The sequence below is a fragment of the Prionailurus bengalensis genome, chromosome E2, assembly GCF_016509475.1.
Source record: "Prionailurus bengalensis isolate Pbe53 chromosome E2, Fcat_Pben_1.1_paternal_pri, whole genome shotgun sequence".
Taxonomy (NCBI): Eukaryota; Metazoa; Chordata; class Mammalia; order Carnivora; family Felidae; genus Prionailurus; species Prionailurus bengalensis.
Window position 1 is genome coordinate 9,181,399 of NC_057352.1, and position 19,708 is coordinate 9,201,106.

A 19,708-nucleotide genomic window follows, 5' to 3' on the forward strand; every position below is an offset into this window, starting at 1 on the left:
TGCCCTGGCAGCTCGGAGGCCGCAGCCCGGAGCCTCCTTTGGCTTCTGCGTCTTCGGATTCTGCGCAAGAGGAGTGGAGCCCAAACATCTACTACAGCGGAACTAGGACATTGGGAGAACGTGGTTCCCTGCAGGCCCCGGAGCCACCCTACCTTGGGACGTCTTGTGTTGGGAGATAATACTTTCCCTAGGCTCAGTGCAGAGCCCGATGTGGGGCTCAAACTCACAAACGGTGAGATCATGACCTGAGCCAAGACCAAGAGTCAGACGCTTAACGGACTGTGCCATCCAGGCGCCCCTTTTCTAAGCTTTGCGGGCCTTGTGGCTGAGATCCTGCTGAAAGGTGTGTGTGTGTGTGTGTGTGTGTTCACACTGGACACATCAGGAGGGGACAAAAAGATGCCAGGATGTGGCCGCTCAGATATTATGCTTGAATTGAATTTTAAAGAATGAGGAAGACTTGAGGCGCCTGCGTGGCTTACCGGGTTAAGCATCTGACTCTCGGTTTCCGCTCAGGTCATGATGTCACGGTTTGGGAGTTCGAGCCCCACATCGGGCTCTGCACTGACCGCAGGGAGCCTGCTTGGGATTCTCTGCCTCCTCTCTCTCTGCCCCTCCCTGCCTTGTGCTCTCTGTTTCTCAAAAATAAACGAACTTTAAAAATAAAATAAAACAGGGGCGTCCGGGTGGCTCAGTCGGTTAAGCGTCCGACTTCGGCTCAGGTCATGACCTCGCGGTTTGGGAGTTCGAGCCCTGTGTCGGACTCTGTGCCGACAGCTCGGAGCCTGGAGCCCGCTTCGGATTCTGTGTCTCCCTCTTTCTCTGCCCCTCCCCTGCTCGCGCTCTGTCTCTCTCTACCTCTCAATAATAAATAAACGTTTAAAAAAAAGTTAAAAAGTAAAATAAAATGACTTAAAAAAAAAGAATGAGGAAGACTTTAGCAGGTGAATTGGGGATGGGCCTTCAGAGGGAACAGTATATGCAAAGACACAGAGGCATACATTGTTCCAGAAAGTGTATTTGGATGGAACCGGAGGATAGAGCAGAACTGGGAGCTGTAGGAGATAAGGCCAGAAAAGGGGGGGGGGGCAAGACCTCCCACATGAGGCCGAGGGAGGGGCTGGAACCTGATCCTGGGGCAGGGTTGGCTCCAGGACCCTTCTGGGGCTGTGGGGGGAAGGGGCGAGGAGCCAAGCAGCCAGGGTGGAGGCGGAGGTGGCTGGAAGCCAGGGTTGCTAGTTATCAGAGCTAATCAGCCCTGCTTAGGACTCTGCTGGCCTTCACACCCAGCCCAGGGGAAGACCCCGCCTTTGAGGCATCGGTGGTCCCACAGAAGGGAGGGAAATCTCTCGAGGGACCACCCAAACTGGGCGGCAGGCAGAATTCCAGCAGCTGTGGGGACGCAGGGTGCCAGCCAGAGTGGCCACAACCTGGGCAGCTGAGGCCTTACCATCTAGGGAGGCAGGCACGAAGCAGACCCTTCCCGGGAGGGAGGGGGCTTCTCTAAGTTGGGGTGACCCAGTGAGGGCCCCGGGCAGAGCTGAGAAGGTAGGTCCTTGGAGGGGATGGGCAAGAAGGGGCCGCAGACTGGGAGGCTGTGAAGGAGGAGGTGAAACACGCTGAGAGACGCGGGCTCAGGAGGCATCGTGTCACGTGCCACCCTCCCCTCCCCTCCCCCAGTAGGCCGCCGGCATATTGCTGGCCCCCAGAGGGGGTGGACTGAGACTCCTCATCTCCCTCGCATCAGCTGCCTCAGTAGGAACCCAGAGTGTCTTGGGGGGTGGGGTGGGGGGTGGGGAGGAGTCCCAGGAGGATCACAGGTGCTGGGTATCCAACCGGGGCAGCTCGGGGGGCTGATCGGGAACCTTCTTTTCTGAAGGGTCTACATCCTTCTGGTCACCGGCCGGCGCTGGGACAGGAGCATCATCTGGAAATGGAGGGAGGAAATGGTGGCGGTAGACATCCCAGTGTCTTTCTGCCGGGGACACCGACTGGCTCCCGCCCCGTGCGCCCCGGGGCCCACCAGAGCACCTGTGTCCTGGCTGAACTTGAGCTGTCCCTCAGGGCCAGGGGCTGGGCCGTTCTGGCTTTGCTGCTGCTGTTTCCTTTGTTCCATTTGCAGAACGGCCTGCAAGGGGTGGGGGAGATCGCACAGGCTAGAGGGTAAGGCGGCAGCTTGCTAAGTGGTGAACCAGCCCCTTCTCTATGGGCATCTTTTTTTTTTTTCTCTGAGAGTTGAGCTTCATAACAGTTAAAAAGACCCAGTTCTCCCTCCTCTGGCAGGGCTCGGGTCAGACGCTGGGACAGGGAAGCCTTCCCTGAACCCTGGCTGAGTCTAACCTCCTCCTCTGTTCTTGGCCTCTTCCTCCTCCCTTCCTGCTTACAGCCCCACTGCCCTTATCCAATATGGCAGCCACAGAGCTGTCAGGGATGGGGACGACGTCTGCCCTTACTCAAGATGGCGGTCACCACCTGAGGCTCTACCAGTGATCAACACGGGAGCCACAGGCCTTCCCAGCCTCTGAACACATACGGATAAAGGACACCAGACTCAGAGGATGGGCCCAGCCTCCCTGGCCCGGTCACCTGCTGCAGCTCTCTCTTCTGGGCCTCCAGGCGGCCCTGGGAGCGCCCCAGAGCCTCTGTCTCCTGGCTGAGGCGCTGAGCCTTGGCATTCAGCTCTGCCTCCCGGGCGGCCAGCTCCTCCTCAAAACGCCTTAGTTCCTCCTCTGTGTAGGCAGGGTGCATCTCCACTGTCTGCCGGAGAGGGGACAGGGGCCATCAGCAGGGCCATGCCGGCCTTGGCCCACTCACGTTCGAGACGGCGCCACTAACAGGAGGTTTGGGCAAGGCTGGGAGGCCTGGGCCACGCGTGGGGATGGAGGAGACTGAGTGCAAGCCGGAGAGGGGGATAAAGACCCAGAGAAGTGGGGGGAAAAGAGACCTAGAGGGGGCACTGAGACAACCCAGAGGCAGAAGGAGGCAGAGACCCATGGTAGGCGAGCAGAGGCCCAGACAGTAAGAGGAGTGGCCAGAGAAGGGTCAGGGCCGGGGGCCAGAGGTATTCAGGACCCAGAGAGTTCCTCAGGTCCTCACCTCCCAGCCTTCCCCGGTGTCCCCGAATTCCTTCCTCTGGGTGGATGCGAGGAACTCCTCCAGGGTCACGAGGCGGTCCTGGTTGGTGTCCACCTACGGAACCAGGGTGACAGAGCTGGGCCTCCCTCTGGCCCTGCGCCCTCCCGCCCCATCCATGGCCCCGGCCCCCTCCTCTCACGTTCTTCATCACGTGCTCCCTCATGCGAAGCCGCTCCTCCTCCATTTCCCTCATGTCATCTTCTTCATTCTTTGGGTCATACACCTTCTCCAGCTGCAGGGTCAAGTGACAGGCAGGACATACTGAGGGGTCCAGGACAACCTCTTTCCTTGGCCACTCCACCTCCTCACGCACACAGACAGGCAACTTCAACTTCCAGCAGCCCTCGGGGCACCCGGCCACGCGCGCGGCAGCCTCTTTTTGCCGCGGGGGCTGCTGGGAGTTGTCGCTTCCCCTGAATTCACCTCCAGGGGGACCCGAGGGGACGCAAGGCTGACTGGGCATCTTCTGCACCCATGGCTTCCAAGATGCTCACCTCCTTGGTGAAGAGGGCCTCCAGCTCCTGCTCATCCAGGACACCATCACTGTTGATATCTGAGGGGGAGACAACAAAGGATCTTGGGGGACTGTGCACAGGGTGGGTACAGGTGGGGCTAGAGAAGGAATTTGGGGTTGGTGTGGGCTCCGTGTTCAGAGGTCAGGTGTCCCTGGGTCCCCAACGACAGAGTGATGTCCTTCCAGCTTCAGCACCCCATTGGCTCATTGCTTGGTCAGCCAGTTCCCTACCAACCAGGGTCCCAGGAATGGAGTACATGAATGTGGGCTTCACCAGGACTGTTCTCGGGGCAGTTGTCACACAAGACAACTTGATCCCTAACGCCTGGAGATCTGGGCACAGCATCAACCCCCTTGCCCAGGATCCAGGGTGTCAGAGGCCTCTGCCTCCCAGAGAACCAGGCCAGAGGAACCCCTACCTGCCTCTCCGCGTGTACAGCTCCAGGGCTCCCGGCTTCTCGGCCACGTGGGCCGTGTTCACTGTCTCCCCTCCTCTGCTTACTCAGATCAGCACCCACCCTGGTCCTTCAGAGATGGCCAAGAACCCTGACCTTGCAAATCCGGCGCTTAATTTTTTTTTTTAAGATTTTATTTTTAAGCAATCGTTACACCCAACGTGGGGCTCAAGCTTAAACCCTGAGATCAAGAGTTGCACGCTCCACCGACTGAGCCAGCCAGGTGCCTCGCCAATGGTCAATTTTTAACTCACATTTTACTGGACTTTCTGCCCTTGGCCTCTAGAACATCAAACGCTTTTCTCCAGATGCCCCTCGTTCTCCTTCATTGGCTCCGTCCTCCTCCTGAATGCTACATATTGGCGCACCCCAGGGCTCAGTCCTGGGACCTCTTGTCTAACTAAGCTTCAAGTCCAAAAGTAGGCTTCATGCCCAGCACGGAGTCCAATGCAGGGCTTGAACTCACGACCCTGAGATCAAGACCTGAGCTGAGATCAAGAGTCAGACGCTCAACCGACTGAGCCACCCAAGGCGCCCCTGAATTTAAATTGATTAAGATAAAAATTTCAGTTTATCAGTCCCACTTGTTACATGTCAAGCATTCAGTAGCCACACGTAGCTGGTGGCTGCCATATTGGATGGGACGGGACATTCTCCATCGTTACAAAAATAGTTTGATTGGCCAGCGCTTCTTTTTTTTTTTTAATTTTTTTTTTCAACGTTTATTTATTTTTGGGACAGAGAGAGACAGAGCATGAACGGGGGAGGGGCAGAGAGAGAGGGAGACACAGAATCGGAAACAGGCTCCAGGCTCTGAGCCATCAGCCCAGAGCCCGACGCGGGGCTCGAACTCCCGGACCGCGAGATCGTGACCTGGCTGAAGTCGGACGCTTAACCGACTGCGCCACCCAGGCGCCCCATGGCCAGCGCTTCTTTAGATGGGTTCCTCCAATCCCTGGGCTTCCAGTGCCATCCACGAGCTGCTTCCACACCTGAATATCTGACTCCCAACTCTCATCTCCACGTGACTGTCCAATCGACATCTCCAATTTGACCTGAACGGACACGGTTCCCAACTTCCCCTGCCAAATATGCTTGCTCTTCCCCATCCATCCTTCCAGTTGCTAGGGCCAAATACCTTGGAGTCACCCTTGACTCTTGCTCACTCATACTCCTCATCCAGTCCATCTGTGAATCCCACCAGCTTGACCTTCCAGATAAATCCAGACTCCAACCATTCTTCCCTACTCCCCATGATGCAGCCACCAGCATCTCCAGCCTTCTCCTGGCTTTGGCCCTGGCCCCGCCAGCTGGACTCTGTCAACCGTTAAGGCAGATGGCGTCAGTCCTCTGCTCAACACCCTTTTGCAGTGTCCGATCTCAGAGAGGATAAAATCCAGATTCCTTAACCCAGCTGGAAGGCTTGGAGCAAGCTGGCTGTTACCTTGGAGACCCACGTTCACTCTTCCCTGGGTGTCTGCTGTTCCCGCCACCTAGAACACTCTCCCCCCCAAATGTCTGCAAGGCTCAACCTCGGTTCACTGAAGTCTAAGTTCAAACGTCAACTCTCTGGAGCTGCACCGCCCAATAGAGTAGCCACGGGGACACGTGAAATTTAAATGAATAACAATCACATACAATGAGAAATTCAGTTCCTCGGTCATTGCAACAGCTCAGCAGCCAGATGGGGCACTACACGCTCCAGGCCCTTTAATGGGCAGCTTATGTACAAATTCTAGAGTATCTCACACTCCCTGGTTTCTCAGATTCACTGGAATACGGTGTGATCTATTTGCCTGATCCCCGGCTCTGTGAGAGGGGGGGAACCTTCGTTTTGTTCGCAGTAGTATCCATGGGGTCTCCGTGAAGCTGGGTCTTTAGAGGGAGCTTAGTAAACATCTGCCGAATGAGTCAGCCGTGCCCTGTTAAGCCCTGCTGACCACCTGCAGCCTCTGGGACAGGGTCCTAGGCACATCTGAGGTGGCCTGGCAACCCCAAGCTATGTTTCTAGATGGGAAGAGAATGAAGGGGAAAGTGCCTTTAAACCACCATGGGGAAGGTGCTTCCCAGGTCCCTGGAGGCCTGTTTAATTAGGGAACCGCCCACTGTTGGCAATAGGGCTCCTGGCGGGGACTGGGGCTTCTGGGCTGCTGTGGGAAGGGGGGACCCAGGCCTAGCCAAGCCTGAATTGCTTACTTGGTGGACATCAGCCAGTCCCGAGGACAGAGAAGTCTGGTGTATCCCAGAAAAGAGGCCTAGCCCTTCTATGGAAGATTCTAGCAATGGGGAGGGGTGCAGCCTTCTAGACCAGCAGGAGAGACGGGCTCAGGTCTCTTTGGCCTGCCTAAGCCCCAGTGTCGGAGCTGCCTCCTTAGTATTCAGGCCCCAGAAAGGCCAGAGGCTCAGGGTTCAGCCTGGGTCTTGGGGCTCCCTCCCCACCTTACCATGCAATATGAAGAAGGTCTTGGGGTTAAACCTGTTGGGGTCCAATCCATCCAGCTCCTCCCATACCTCCTTCAACTGGGCTTGGCTGCCCTGTGGAAGGGAGAGCCAGGGGCTCATGAGCAAGAAGTCTGGGTCCCCCCCCCCCATCCCTCAAATGTCATTTTCTTCAAGCAAGAAAGCCAAAAAAAAAAAACAAACTCCCTAAAACTACAATGCCCAGCAGCCCCTGGAGTGACTGAGCATGTTTAAACGGGCTTTTGGCCTCGGGGCCTGCTGGGAGTTGTAGTTCTTTAGCTACTTGTTCATCTTACGGCGCTTGGAGAGTTGAACTCGGCTGTGGGGTGGGCACAAAAGGGGGTCCTTACAGGTACATTGACTTTGGGATGCTCTCGGTGCCGGCGCTGTTGCTCTTCCAGCTTCCTCTCTGCCTCCTTTCGCTGTTCCTCTCCCAGTGACTCCAGATAACGGCGTCTCTCATGTTCCTTGAGCATCTCGTAGCGTTTGAACTCTTCGTGATGGGCTGCATCATACTGGGCAAGGTCTCGGGTAGCCTGGGGAAAGGCAGACGGTCATTCTCATCTCACTGCCGGACACAGGCCCTAAATTTCAACCTCCAAATTCCAAGCCCTCAGCAAGGAATTGAACCTGGGCAAGGGCCGCCCCGACCTCCATCCAGGCCTGAGTTCCATGTCCTGAGCTCAGTTCTTGATCTCTATGACCCACTCTTGCCTCATAACCTAGCCACCTCTATTTGTTCAAAAGAGATTAGGATGGTTACACAAGAATGATTGTTTTTTTAAGTTTATTTAAGTAATCTCTACACCCAGCACAGGGCTTGAACTCACGACTCCAAGATCAAGAGTCACACACTCTTCTGATTGAGACAGCCAAGCACTCCTAGACAATAATAACTTTAACCCACCTCTTTCAAGCCCTCCACAATCTCAAGATCTCGGAGGAACAGGGCACCTGGCTGGCTCCATAGGTGGAGCGCGTGACTCTTGACCTGGGGGTTGTGAGTTCAAGCCCCACATTGGGTATAGAGAGCACTTAAAAATAAAATAAAGAAAGGGGCGCCTGGGTAGCTCAGTCAGTTGAGTGTCTGACTTCGGCTCAGGTCATGATCTCACGGGTCATGGGTTCAAGCCCCGCATTGGGCTCTGTGTTGACAGCTCGGAGCCTGGAGCCTGCTTCGGATTCTGGGTCTCCCTCTCTCTCTCTGCCCTTCCCTCTCAAAAATAAACAGACACTAAAAAAAGAAAAGAAAAGAAAGATCTTGGAGGAATAAGCAATAAGGAACAACATACGAGGCAGACTATGGAGAGCAGCACAGCTAAATGGTAATGAACCCTGGGTCTCCAATTGTTTTGCCCAGGGTTCAAATCCAGGCTCTGGTGTGTGAACAAATTCCACTAGGCTGTGTGATCTTGGGCAAGTTACTTAGCCTCTCTGTGCCTGTTTCCTCCTCTGTAAGATGGAGATAGCGATACCACACTGGGTTGAATAGTATCCCCCCACCCCCCAAATTCATGTCTACCCAGAATGCCGGAATGTGAACTTATTTGGAAATAGGACTTTGTAGATGTAATTAGTTACAATGAGGTCCTACCAGACGGGTGTTGGCTCTAAATCCAAATGATTGGTGCCTTTATAAGAAGGGCACAGAGAAGATGCAGAGACACAGGGAGAATGCCATGTGACAATGGAGACAGAGGCAGGAATGATTTGTCTACAAGCTGAAGAGTGCTGGTAGCTTCCAACAGCTGGAAGAGGCAAGGAATAGGTTTCCCCCTAGAGCCTTTAAAGAGAATAGCTCCGCCAAAAACAAGGTTTTAGCTCAGGGATACTGATTTTGGACTTCTGACCTCCAGAACTGAGAGAGGATACATCTTTGTCGTTTTTTAATTTTTAAAAAAATTTTAAGTCATCTCTACACCCAACGTAGGACTCGAGAACTCACGACTCCCAGATCAAGAGTCGCATGTTCTAAGGACTGAGCCAGCCAGGTGCCCTACATTTCTGCTGCTTTAAGCCCCTGAGTCTGTGGCAATTTGTTACGACAGCCACAGCAAACTAACACACCCGATAAGGTCCTTCCTGGCTTCTGATCTATACTATAAGATGAAAATTTCAAGTTGTTTTCAGCTACTAAGTTTGCGGTAATTTATTCGTGGGCAGCGCAGGAAACTAACACAGCTGTTATGTGGGGAACAGAGCACTGCAGGGTTCTCAACCGGGGGAGACTGGCCCACAGGACACCACTGTCAAAGGCTGAGGGCATTTTTGGATGCCACAACGGGGGTAGGTCTACAGGTGCCTAGTAGGTAGAGACCAGGGATGCAGCCAAACATCATACAACGGCGGGGGGGGGGGGGGGGGGGGGGGGGGCGCCTAGGTGGCTCAGTCAGTTGAGGGTCCAAGTTTGGGTCAGGTCATGATCTCGCAGTTCATGGGTCTGAGCCCTGCATCGGGCTCAGTGCTGACAGCTCGGAGCCTGGAGCCTGCTTCGGATTCTGTGTCTCGTTCTCTCTCTGCCCCTCCCCTGCTTGCACTCTGTCTCTCTCTCTCTCTCTGTCTCAAAAATAAATATAAGCATTAAAAAATTTTTTGTTAACATCATACAATGCACAAGACTTCTCCCACAACAAAAATTATCCAGCCCCAAATGTCAAGAGTGCTAGGTTGAAAAGTTTGGCTGGTGAACTTGGAAGGCAGAAGCCAAGAGCCCAGTGAGGAACTGGCGATGAGAAGTGATGGGAACTAAAACTAGGAGATGACTGGGGGCCTGGAGAAAATGGACAGTTTCTGGAATGTTCTAGAAATATGTGGCAAAAACATCCCTCAGGGACGGAGCCCAATGCTGCATGGACTCAAACGGCTGCTGCTATTATCTTCATGGCCACTAGATGGAGCTCCAGTAGGCCAGAAAAACAGGGCTCAGGCCAGGAGGAGGGTGGGGGCTTTGCACTGGGGGTGTTGGGGACTTGCAGAAGAAAGGCGAGGAGGGGAGAGGCAGGGGCAGGTCTGGGCATCCCCTTCCACTCCCCAACCCCGTGGCCCTTGGCCTTCCTCATGAGGCTGGGCTCGAGATCCCATTTCTCAGATAAGGTCTCTATTACTTCTGTGCCTGCTGTAGCAAATTATCATAAATTTGGAGCCTTAAAACAATACACATTTAGGGGTACCTGGCTGGCTCCGCCGGTAAAGTGGAGGACTTTTGATTTCAAGGCTGTGAGTTCAAGCCCCACACTGGGTGTGGAGAAGAAAGAAAGAAAGGAAGGAAGGAAGAACAATAGGGGCACCTGGTGACTCAGTCGGGCGACTTCAGCTCGGGTCATGACCCCACAGTTTGTGGGTTCGAGCCCCATGTCAGGCTCTGTGCTGACAGCTCGGAGCCTGGAGCCTGCTTTGGATTGTGTGTCTCCTTCACTCTCTGTCCCTCCCCTGTTCACGTTCTCTCTCTTTTTCAAAAATAAAGAAAGATTAAAAAAAAGAAAAAAGAAAAAAAAAAAAAAAAAGGATGTGTAGGGTGTGACGTCTTTGGTGCGGGGGGCCATTGTTCTGCCTCCCACAAGGACACAGAGGAGACAGCCCCACGCCCCCCACCCTCACAAGTCATAGGGGAAGGACGAGCCAAGGAGGGATTTGAATCCGGGTCTGAATGGAGCCAAGCCCACCTGCCTGTATCTGTTTTCCCAGAGAGAATCTGGGGAGGCCTTTTGGGCACCACCCGGCCCTCTGCAGCCACCGGCCTCACAGAACACCAGGCAGGGGTGAGCGGGCTCACGTCCCAGGCTCCCTTCCCTGCTCCCCTTCCACAAAGCCTCCTTCAGTCCTCTGCCTGTTGGCCCCTTCACGGCTACCGTCTGGATCAGCAGCTCTAGGTCCCGAGCCTCGAATGTGTGCTGATTCTGAGGGTCCAGGTGTTCAAACTGCTTCAGGAGGCTCAAGTGATCCAACTGTACATCTGGATGAGGGAGAGGTATTAAAAAAACAAAACAACAACAAAAACTCAAAAAGAACACCTCATGGAACGTTCTTGCTTTTAAAATCCCTATCCTGGGCTAGATGTGCTCTAAAGGAAGTCAGCTTAAAATAACAATAACCATAATAATAACGAACATGTATTGAGGCGCCTGGGTGGCTCAGTCGGTTGGGCGTCCTGACCCTTGATTTCGGCTCAGGTCATGATCTCACGGTTCACGAGTTCAAGCCCTGCATCAGGCTCTGCGCTGACTGTGCTCTGCCTGCTTGAGATTCTCTCTCTCCCTCGCTCTCTGCCCCTCCCATGCTTTCTCTCTTTCTCTCTCTCAAAAATAAACATAAAAAAAGAAAAAAAAAAAAAGGAGAGAGAGCCCAGAGAAACAATGTCCCGGCACAGGGAAATGCATGGAGCCAAGGTCCAGAGGTGGCCGGGGTGTGTTGTTAAAACTAAAAAACACTGACATGAGAGGATGGGGGAGAGGGCGCCTGTGAAGGGAGGGGCAGAGGAACAGGGATGGCTGTGGGCTTGGTCCTACAAGCACTGGGGAGCCATGGTGGGTTCTAAGCAGAGGAAGGACAGGACTTGGGTTAGGTGCCGTGGTGGGCTGGGTAACAGCCCCCACGATGCCCACGCCCTAATCCCAGAACCTGTGAGCACGTCACACGGCAAAAGAGACTTTGCAGCCGGATTAAATCAAGGATCTTGGGACGGGGAGACCACCCCTAACTACCCAGGGGACCCTATGGCATCATAAGGGTCCCTATACGTGGGAGGCAGAGGCAGACCCGACCACAGGAGAAGACCGCAAGACTGAACACAAATGCGACACGGCTGGCTGGCTCTGAAGATAGAAGAGGAGGCCACCCGCCAAGGAAGGCCGCGGGAGCAGCTGGACAAAGCAAGGCAGCAGGCTCTCCCCTAGAGCCTCTGGAAGCAGCGCAGCCCTGCAGACGCCTCGATTGTTGCCCCGTGACACTGATTTTAGTCTGATCTCCAAACCCGTGTGTGTCGTTTGAAGCCACTGGTTGTGCTAATCTGCTACGGTGGCCACGGGAGACCAACACGGGTGTTAGCAGCACCCCACTGGCTGCCGTGCAGGAAACAGAACAAAAAGCCAGCGCGGCGGCAGGGGGGCCGGGGAGGAGGCGACCACGGGGCTCCAAGCAGGGCCCGAGGGGCGGCAACGGACGTGAGAAGCGGTCAGATTCTGGAGATGCCTCGAGCTGGTGAAGGGTTAGGGTTAGTAGTGCGAGGGACACAACAAGCCGCCAATTCACAGGCGGGATTTTTTCCCATTTGTGACGAGGGGACGTCTGGTTTCCTGGAGAGCAAATCGGACTCTGAAACTATACTAATTAAAACAGCACGACAGGGGCGCCTGGGTGGCTCAGTCGTTAAACATCTGACTTCGACTCAGGCCATGATCGCACGGTTCATGAGTTTCAGCCCTGCGTTGGGCTCTGTGCCGACAGGACCTGCTTGAGATTCTCTCTCTTTCCCTCCCTCTCCCTCTCTCTCTCTGCCTCTGAAAATAAAGCAATTAACTACATTAAGTAGCAAATAAAATACACAAATAAAACCGAAGGACGGAGAAGGTGTGGGTGCATAGTGTGGAGGAGGCTGTCGGGTCACCTTCGAGATCTGGGACCCACCTGGTACCCAGCACACGGTAGGACTCAAGGCATGTTTGGAGGATGGATAAATGGAGGCAGACAGAAATGAAAACAAAGTTCAGTTGTCCCGTTGACCCTCAACGCCATCCGCGCCATCCGCCAATGCCCGCCATCCCCATCCCATAACATGGGAGCCTCGGGGGTGTCAGGAAACGAAAGGAGGGGCGTGGGTGAACCTCCGTAAAAGGGCCACGTTCTTACACTTAGCGACAGGCGGGAAGCTGTCCGAGCGGCACCAGAACACCACAAAGCTACGGGAAGTATAACACCACGGCCCGTCATGGCCAAAGCGGGCAACCACCGAGGAGCCCATCAACTGATGAATGGAGAAACCCCGGTGTGGTCTATGCACACCGTGGAATATTACTTGGCCCTGAAAAGGAACAAAGGGCCGATACATGCTACGTTTCGGCTGAACCTTGAAAACATTATGCTAAGTGAAAGAAGCCGGGCGCAAAAGGTCACAGATGGCATGTTTCCATTTATATGAAATGTCCAGGAATAGGCGAATCCAGAGAGACAGGAAGTAGGTTACTGGTTGCAGGGGCTGGGTGGGGGGTGATAGCTGAGGAGTTCGGGGTTTCTTCTTGGGGGCGATTACAACGTCCCAAAATTGACTTGGGTGATGGTTGTATATACCTGTGAATATACTAAAAGCCAATGAATTGTACCTATTAACTGGGTAAACTATACGACATCTGAGTTATATTTCAATAAAGCTATTAAAAGAAATAGTGTGGGGGGGGTGCCTGGGTGGCTGTTGGTTAAGCATCTGATTTTGGCTCAGGTCACGATCTCAGGGTTTGTGAGTTCGAGCCCCACATCAGGTTCTGCGCTGACAGCTTAGAGCCTGGAGCCTGCTTCAGATTCTGTGTGTCCCTCTCTCTCTCTGCTCCACCCCTGCCTGTGCACTCTCTCTCTCTCAAAAATAAATAAATAAACATTAAAAAAAAAAAAAAAAGAAATTGGGTGGGATCTTGGAATCTAAAACTGCCTCTCTCCTCCAGGTACGTTTTTTTTTTTCTTTCTTTTTTCCAACCAAATCATTAGACTATAAAATATAGTCTCAGATACAAATGCCTACAAATTAGAATCACGCCAGCTGGGGAGATAGAGAATAACAGAGCAAGGAAAAATACAGTGCACCCTTTGAAACTTCCCGAGTTTGATCACTGCATTGTGGGTATGCAGGACCATGTGGCCGTTCAGAGGAAAACCACACTGAAAAAGGGGGGACAAAGAGATACAGTCTGCAAGGAACTAGCGAATGTCGCTGAAAGGCAAATAGAACAAAAGCTAATAACTGGAGAATCCAGGTCAAGGGTATTCAGGGACTTTGCGCACTATGATTGCAACTTTTTTTCTGGAAGTTTGAAGTTACATCAAAATTTTGAATGACCGTGGTTTTTTAAAATAAAAATTTAAAAAAAACCCCAAAAGACTGAAAACAAAAAACCAAAAAACCCGGGTGGCTCAGTCGGTTGAATGTCCGACTTCTCCTCAGGTCATGATCGCGCATGCATGGGTTCGAGCCCCGCATAGACAGCTCAGAGCCAGGAGCCTGCTTCGGATTCTGTGTCTCCCTCTCTCTCTGCCACTTCCCTGATCATGCACTGTCTCTCTCTGTCTCTCCAAAAACAAAACATTAAAAAAAAAAAAAATTAAAAAAACAAAAAACTAAATAAACCCACCAAGCAGTTATGTTAGCGGTAGAATGTTCTAGAAAGAATACTCGATCCCTCTTCTATGTGTATTATGGAGCAGGGAGGCCATCCCACCCTACCTGCCCCTGCTTACTGGGCTCCTGCTCGGCGTCCATCTTGGCCTTGAGGAGCATCCGCAGCCGGGACACCTCTTGCCGCTTCAGCTCGTCCAGCTTGGTGCGGACATGATGGCTGACAAAGTCCAGCTCCCGGCTCAGCTTTCCACTCTGCCCGAATAGGGACGAGACACTGGTCAGGCTGGGAGCCTGGGAGGGGGCACACTGTGCGGCCTCATCCTTTCTCTGCCCTCTCTGGAACCTTCTACCAGCTTTTGGATGCCTGGAAAGCTTCTAGACCCATACCTGCCCCCAGAGCCTCCGACATAAAATCCCAACCCCTCAGCCTGGCATTTGAGGCCATGCCCACCTCTGTAGCCCCATCTGCCGTCATCCATCAAATCGCACTTGCTTCCGGCAACACTAACGGGGCATCGGCGCCTACACTCAAGGCTCCTTCCCAACTCTTGGCCTTTGCACACGCTGGTTGGTCCCTCTGCCTAGGATTCTCTTCTGCCACCACTTTTCAAGTCTAAGCAGATCCTCACTGCTCTTCACAATTCAAAGGGCGGGGGGCGCCTGGGTGGCTCAGTCGGTGAAGCATCCGACTTCAGCTCAGGTTATGAATTCATGACTCGTGAGTTCGAGCCCCCCGTCGGGCTCCGTGCTGACAGCTCAGGGCCTGGAGCCTGCTTCGGATTCTATGCCGTCTCTCTCTGCCCCTCCCCCACGCACGCTGTCTCTGTCTCTCTCAAATAAATAAATAAACAAACTTAAAAACAAAAACCCTCAAAGCAGATGGCACCTCCCTTGGAAAGAACCCCCCCCACTAACTCCCTGCCCCCCTCCAAACACACCCCTGAATAGGGTGCCTTCCCTGAGCCCCCTCGACTGTCGCTGCAGATTATGTCTGTTTCCCAGAGTCGACCCCACCCCTCTCCGCTCAAGGCCCCCAAGCCTCCCCAGTGCCCACAGGACAGAATCCCTGTCTCAATAAAATCTCGATTTATTGAGAGAGACAGAGTGCAACTGGGGGAGAGGGGCAGAGAGGGAGGGAGACCCAGAATCCCACGCAGGCTCCGAGCTGTCAGCACAGAGCTCGACGCGGGGCTCGGACCCACAAATCCTGAGATCGTGACTTGAGCTGACGTCGGACGCTTCACCGACGGAGCCACCCGGGCGTTCCCGACTACTTCATTTGTACACACAGTTCCCACTGTCTGAAACGCCACCGCCCCATCCCCCCACCGCAACTCTACACCACAGACCTTCCCGCTGAGACTTTACACCTCACTTGGGGGCATCCATTTTCTAGAAACCATCTCTCGCTTGTCAGACTGGCCTTGGCCCTCCCTGAGGCCTCCCCAGCACCCTCTACCATCTGTCATTGCTCAGCCCGCTTTCTCAGTCACTCGAGACTCACGCGGTCTCTCCAGCCCGCAGTGACAGTCATATTAACCTCAGCCAGTGAAGCATCTACTATGGGTCAAGCCCTGTGCTGGACTCCCTGAGTCTGTCCCCTAATCCTGCCTACAACCTCATTTTACAGCTGGGTAAACTGAGGCCCGGGCGGAGACGCCACTTGTCCCAGGGCCCTCAAACAGCGACTGGTACCAGATCATGTCTCCCCACATCCTTTTCCTGCTCTGGACCTCAACACTGGAGCGGAGAGGTGCCTGGGTGGCTCAGTCGGTCACGCGTCCGACTCTTCGCGTCGGCTCAGCTCATGATCTCGCGGTTTCATGAATTCGCGCCCCCCGCTCCTCGGGAGGCCTTCCGCGAGCTAGAGGTGGCGCTAGCTAGTGCCCCCAACATGTCCAGGGTTTGAATTCTTCCCGAGCAGAACGCACGACACTGAACATTCCGGGGAACCAGCACTCACACGGCAGGTCCGAGGACCGCTACCCCGCATGCCTCAGCCCTTTGTGCGTCTTACCCTTGGGTGATCCTAACCCGAGCCCTGTCATGCAGGTGCTAGTTATAACCCTCGGTTTTACAGATGGGGAAACCGAGGCACCACGAGGGGCGGTCACACAGCGTGTAACGGAGCCTGCGCCCGCTGCATCTATGCTTAACCACACGTTCTGTGGCCCCTTGAGAGAATCCAGTCCGTTCCTGGACTCTGTCCTCTGAGCGTGCACCCTTCCTCCTCTTCCCCGCCCAACCTGGCTCGCGCCCAGCCGCACCTTGATATCCTCGGCGTTGGCAGCCTGCAGCTTCTCGCGGAAATGCCCATCTGTCTCCAGCACATTGATGACTTCCTGGAGATACCGATGGTAGTAGAGGCCTGTGTCCTAAGGCAACAAGGACGAACATAGCAGCCCAGCCTTCACCCTTCTCCGGCTCCTCCCTGCAGGTAGGACCCAGGCCCCGCTCCCCTGGGCACCTGCTGAAGGACCCAGAGACACCCTGCTTGGAGCAAGGGGCAGGCCTGCGCCGTGGCACAGAGGCTCTGGGGCCAGCCGACCCCAGTTCCGATCCCCATCTGCTCTGTAACCCCAGGCAAACGGCCCGATCTTCGGGGCCACGGCTCTCCTCTCTTCCCAGGCCTGCAGTGGAGACGAAGTGAAAATCACGTGGGTAGATACCCAGCCCCAACACCGAGCACGGAGTGGGTGCTTAGAGTGGACACACCAGTATTTGTTCGCAAGTGAAATATACCCTCATTCATCATTCATCAAGCGCTCACTGAGCCCCTACCGTGTGCCAGGCACTGGTACAGGGGATATAACTGAACAACTGAACAAGACAGACAAAAACCGCTAGGCTCCTGGACCCAGACCTGCCCCGTGTAGATGGCCAGCACGCTCTTCTCCCTGGGCCTCACTCTTCCGTTTTAAAATAGGCAATAAGGGGCACCTGGGTGGCTCAGTCGGTTAAGCTTCTGTCTTTGGCTCAGGTCATGATCTCGTGGTTTGTGAATCTGAGCCTGGCATGGGGCTCTCTGATGCGAGCACAGAGCCTGCTTCAGATCCTCTGTCCCCCCCTCTCTCTGCCTCTCTCCCGCTCGCATGCTCTCACTCTCTCAAAAATAAATAAACATTAAAAAAAATTAGGCGGGGTGACTGGGTGGCTCAGTTGGTTAAGCATCCGGTTTTTGATTTCGGCTCAGGTCATGATCCCACAGTTTGTGGGATTGATCCCAGGTTGGGCTCTGTGCTAACACCACGGAGCCTGCTTGGGATTCTCTCTCTCTGCCCCTCCTTCCCCCATCTCAAAATAAATGAATAAACATTTTTTAAAAATAGGCAATAAATTGGGGCATCTGAGTGACTCAGTCGGTTGAGCCCCCTGACACTTGATTTCGGCTCAGGTCATGATCTCACCGTTTGTGAGATCAAGCCCCACACCAGGCTCTCTGCTGTCAGAGCAGAGCCCATTTCAGATCCTCTCCCCCCCCACCACCACTCCCCTACTCACACGTACGCTCTCTCTCTCTCTTAAAAATACATAAACATTGGGGTGCCTGGGTGGCTCAGTCGGTTAAGCCTCTGACTTCGGCTCAGGTCATGGTGTTGCTATTCACGGGTTTGAGCCCCACATCTGGCTCTGTGCTGATAGCTCAGAGCCTGGAGCCTGCTTGGGATTCTGTCTCCCTCTCTCTCTGCCCCTCCCCTACTAGCGCTCTGTCTCTCTCTCAAAATAAATAAACATTAAGAATAATAAATAAGGGGCGCCTGGGTGGCGCAGTCGGTTGAGCGTCCGACTTCAGCCAGGTCACGATCTCGCGGTCTGTGAGTTCGAGCCCCGCGTCGGGCTCTGGGCTGATGGCTCAGAGCCTGGAGCCTGTTTCCGATTCTGTGTCTCCCTCTCTCTCTGCCCCTCCCCCGTTCATGCTCTGTCTCTCTCTGTCCCAAAAATAAATAAACGTTGAAAAAAAAAAATTAAAAAAAAAAAAAAAGAATAATAAATAAAATGAACCGAGGCTCTGAATAATCTACCCCCAGGCTCGCTCTGCTCGGGTCACACTGGCCACCTCCATGCCCCTCTACTTGCTCTGCTCTCCCCACCACACAGCCTTTGCTCAGGCTGTTCCCTCTGCCTGGAATGTTGTTCCCTGCACTTCAGATTTCAGCTCGTGACCCTTCCTCCTTGACTATCACACTGATGTCCATTCTCGGGGAGGCCCAATGTCTTCCTGGTCTGTGATGGCCCAGGGCTTGTGTTAGCACTGTGTCTGGCCCACAGGAGGTGCTCAAGAAACGTGTGCAATGAATGAAGGGAAAGGGAAGTCAAAGGTGCCCTTCTGGGCCTGCAAAGATTTCACCAAGCAGAGGCCTAACTCACAAGGTCTGGACTGCCACACAGGAGCACGGGATGATATGTTCCAGAGACAGTAACGTGCTCTTTACTGATAGGTGCTATGTGCAGATTCAGGCACAAATCAGGGCACTGGCCTTGAGGATCTTTAAGTTCCAAATTCCCTAAGAGAGAAGGTTTCCTAGCATTTGATAAACACATGTTGGAATTAACACATGGGCGGTTTACGCGTCCCTTCCCAGGAGCTCCATGAACTGAGAACACCTCAGTTGGCTAACATCACCTGCCCCAGGTGCTACTGGGAAATGTAGTTCTTTTTTTCCCTCCATTCCTGCTTGAGAGCAGGGGGGCTTCAAACAACAGAGGTTTAGGTAGGGGGTAATGCAGATTTGCCACTTAAAATCGGACCTGATTTCCCACACCTCAGGGCCAGGGACTTAGAAATATGCAGTCTCCCCCCCCCCCCCCAAGTTTTTCACCACGTCAAAGCCCAGGCGACTGCAAAGAATGTCAGGCAAACTTCAAGCTGCGTCCCTGGGGGAAGTATCCACCCAGGGGCGACGGGGATCCGCGGGAATTGTAGTACCGCTTGCAAACACCTGGCTGGAGAGGAGGGCAGGGCCACTCACGGGGCTCTCGGTCGCAGGGGTCTCCTGCTGGGGCGTCCCCCGCTCCAGGGGCACCGCCAGAACAGCGCGCAGCAGCAGCAGCGGTAGCAGAAGGACTGCGCGAGGCCCGGAGGAAGGCATGACGACGTGGCCTGTGGGGGGCAGAGGGGTGGATGTCTGTCCCAAGTCGCCTACTCCCCTGGACCCAGGAGTCTGGGCCCCCAGCATCCCCCCCCGCCATCTAAGAGTCAAGACTCAAAGCGTCTCGTTTCCCGAGACACAGGATTCCGAACCTCCAGTTCCTCCTTCCTTAGACCCAGGAGTCCTGGCTCCCAGCACCCAGCCTCTTCGCTCAGACTCAGGAATCCGGCATCTCAGTCCCCTTCGCCAGAACCGAAGGTTCAGAACCACCCCCCGCCCCCCCCCCGCCCCCCCGAAGCCTCCTCCTCTGCCAGGATCTACAAATACTGGTGCCCAGTCCATCCTCCCCGAAACCCAGTTTTCCAGCCCTCTGGGCCCCTTCCTACCGCTCCTCCCAGGACCCCATCTGGGACGCCCCAGCCCCTCACCTTTCCCTCACCGCAGAGGGCGTTTTCCCGGGCTCGGACCTCCGGTGCGTTCGGGTGATTTCCCCCCTAGACCACGCCCACTTTCCCGCAGAGGACCCGCCCTCGGCGTCCTGATTGGCCCGCGCTGGCTTCAGTCCCCTTGGTCCCTGTCTAGGGGCCCGCCCCTTGTGGAAGTCGCTAGCCTGTTCTCGAAAGGCTCTCCTCCTTTCTCGGAAGCTCTTACCTCTTGACGCCGCATTTCCTGCCTTTTAGGCGAAAGGAAAGCGGAGGATTTCAAAGAGAACTACATTTCAAAGAGAACTACA

The 19,708-nt window shown here is 54.4% G+C and overlaps 1 protein-coding gene across 9 annotated transcripts; it reads right to left on the reverse strand.

Annotated features, from left to right (window-relative positions):
* Positions 1 to 998: 998 nt before the first annotated feature.
* NUCB1 (nucleobindin 1) lies at positions 999 to 19,629 on the reverse strand. Of its 9 annotated transcripts, none has more exons than XM_043600340.1 (13): positions 19,404 to 19,629; positions 18,856 to 18,986; positions 16,153 to 16,260; positions 14,005 to 14,137; positions 10,413 to 10,516; positions 6,915 to 7,100; positions 6,549 to 6,639; positions 3,630 to 3,688; positions 3,275 to 3,367; positions 3,097 to 3,189; positions 2,587 to 2,757; positions 2,032 to 2,128; positions 999 to 1,927 (listed from the first exon to the last, which is right to left on the reverse strand). In XM_043600340.1, exons 2-13 carry the CDS (start codon positions 18,973 to 18,975, stop codon positions 1,815 to 1,817), a joined length of 1,368 nt encoding a protein of 455 aa, XP_043456275.1. In that variant the 5' UTR covers positions 18,976 to 18,986; positions 19,404 to 19,629; the 3' UTR covers positions 999 to 1,814. The 9 variants fall into 9 exon arrangements, with proteins under 9 accessions (XP_043456275.1, XP_043456273.1, XP_043456276.1 ...); XM_043600338.1 differs by having other exon boundaries at positions 18,826 to 18,986; positions 19,404 to 19,525; XM_043600341.1 differs by having other exon boundaries at positions 19,415 to 19,477.
* Positions 19,630 to 19,708: the final 79 nt, after the last annotated feature.

What these genes read in the sequence shown, in the direction of transcription:
- NUCB1 (XM_043600338.1), bottom strand. Translation starts at nt 18,975, where the DNA reads ATGCCTTCCTCCGGGCCTCGCGCAGTCCTTCTGCTACCGCTGCTGCTG. An exon ending in ATCCCAAAGTCAATGTACCT is followed by an intron (nt 6,640 to 6,914) that starts GTAAGGACCCCC and finishes TCCCTTCCACAG; the next exon opens with GGCAGCCAAGCCCAGTTGAA. An exon ending in AGAAGAGAGAGCTGCAGCAG is followed by an intron (nt 2,129 to 2,586) that starts GTGACCGGGCCA and finishes CACCCCTTGCAG; the next exon opens with GCCGTTCTGCAAATGGAACA.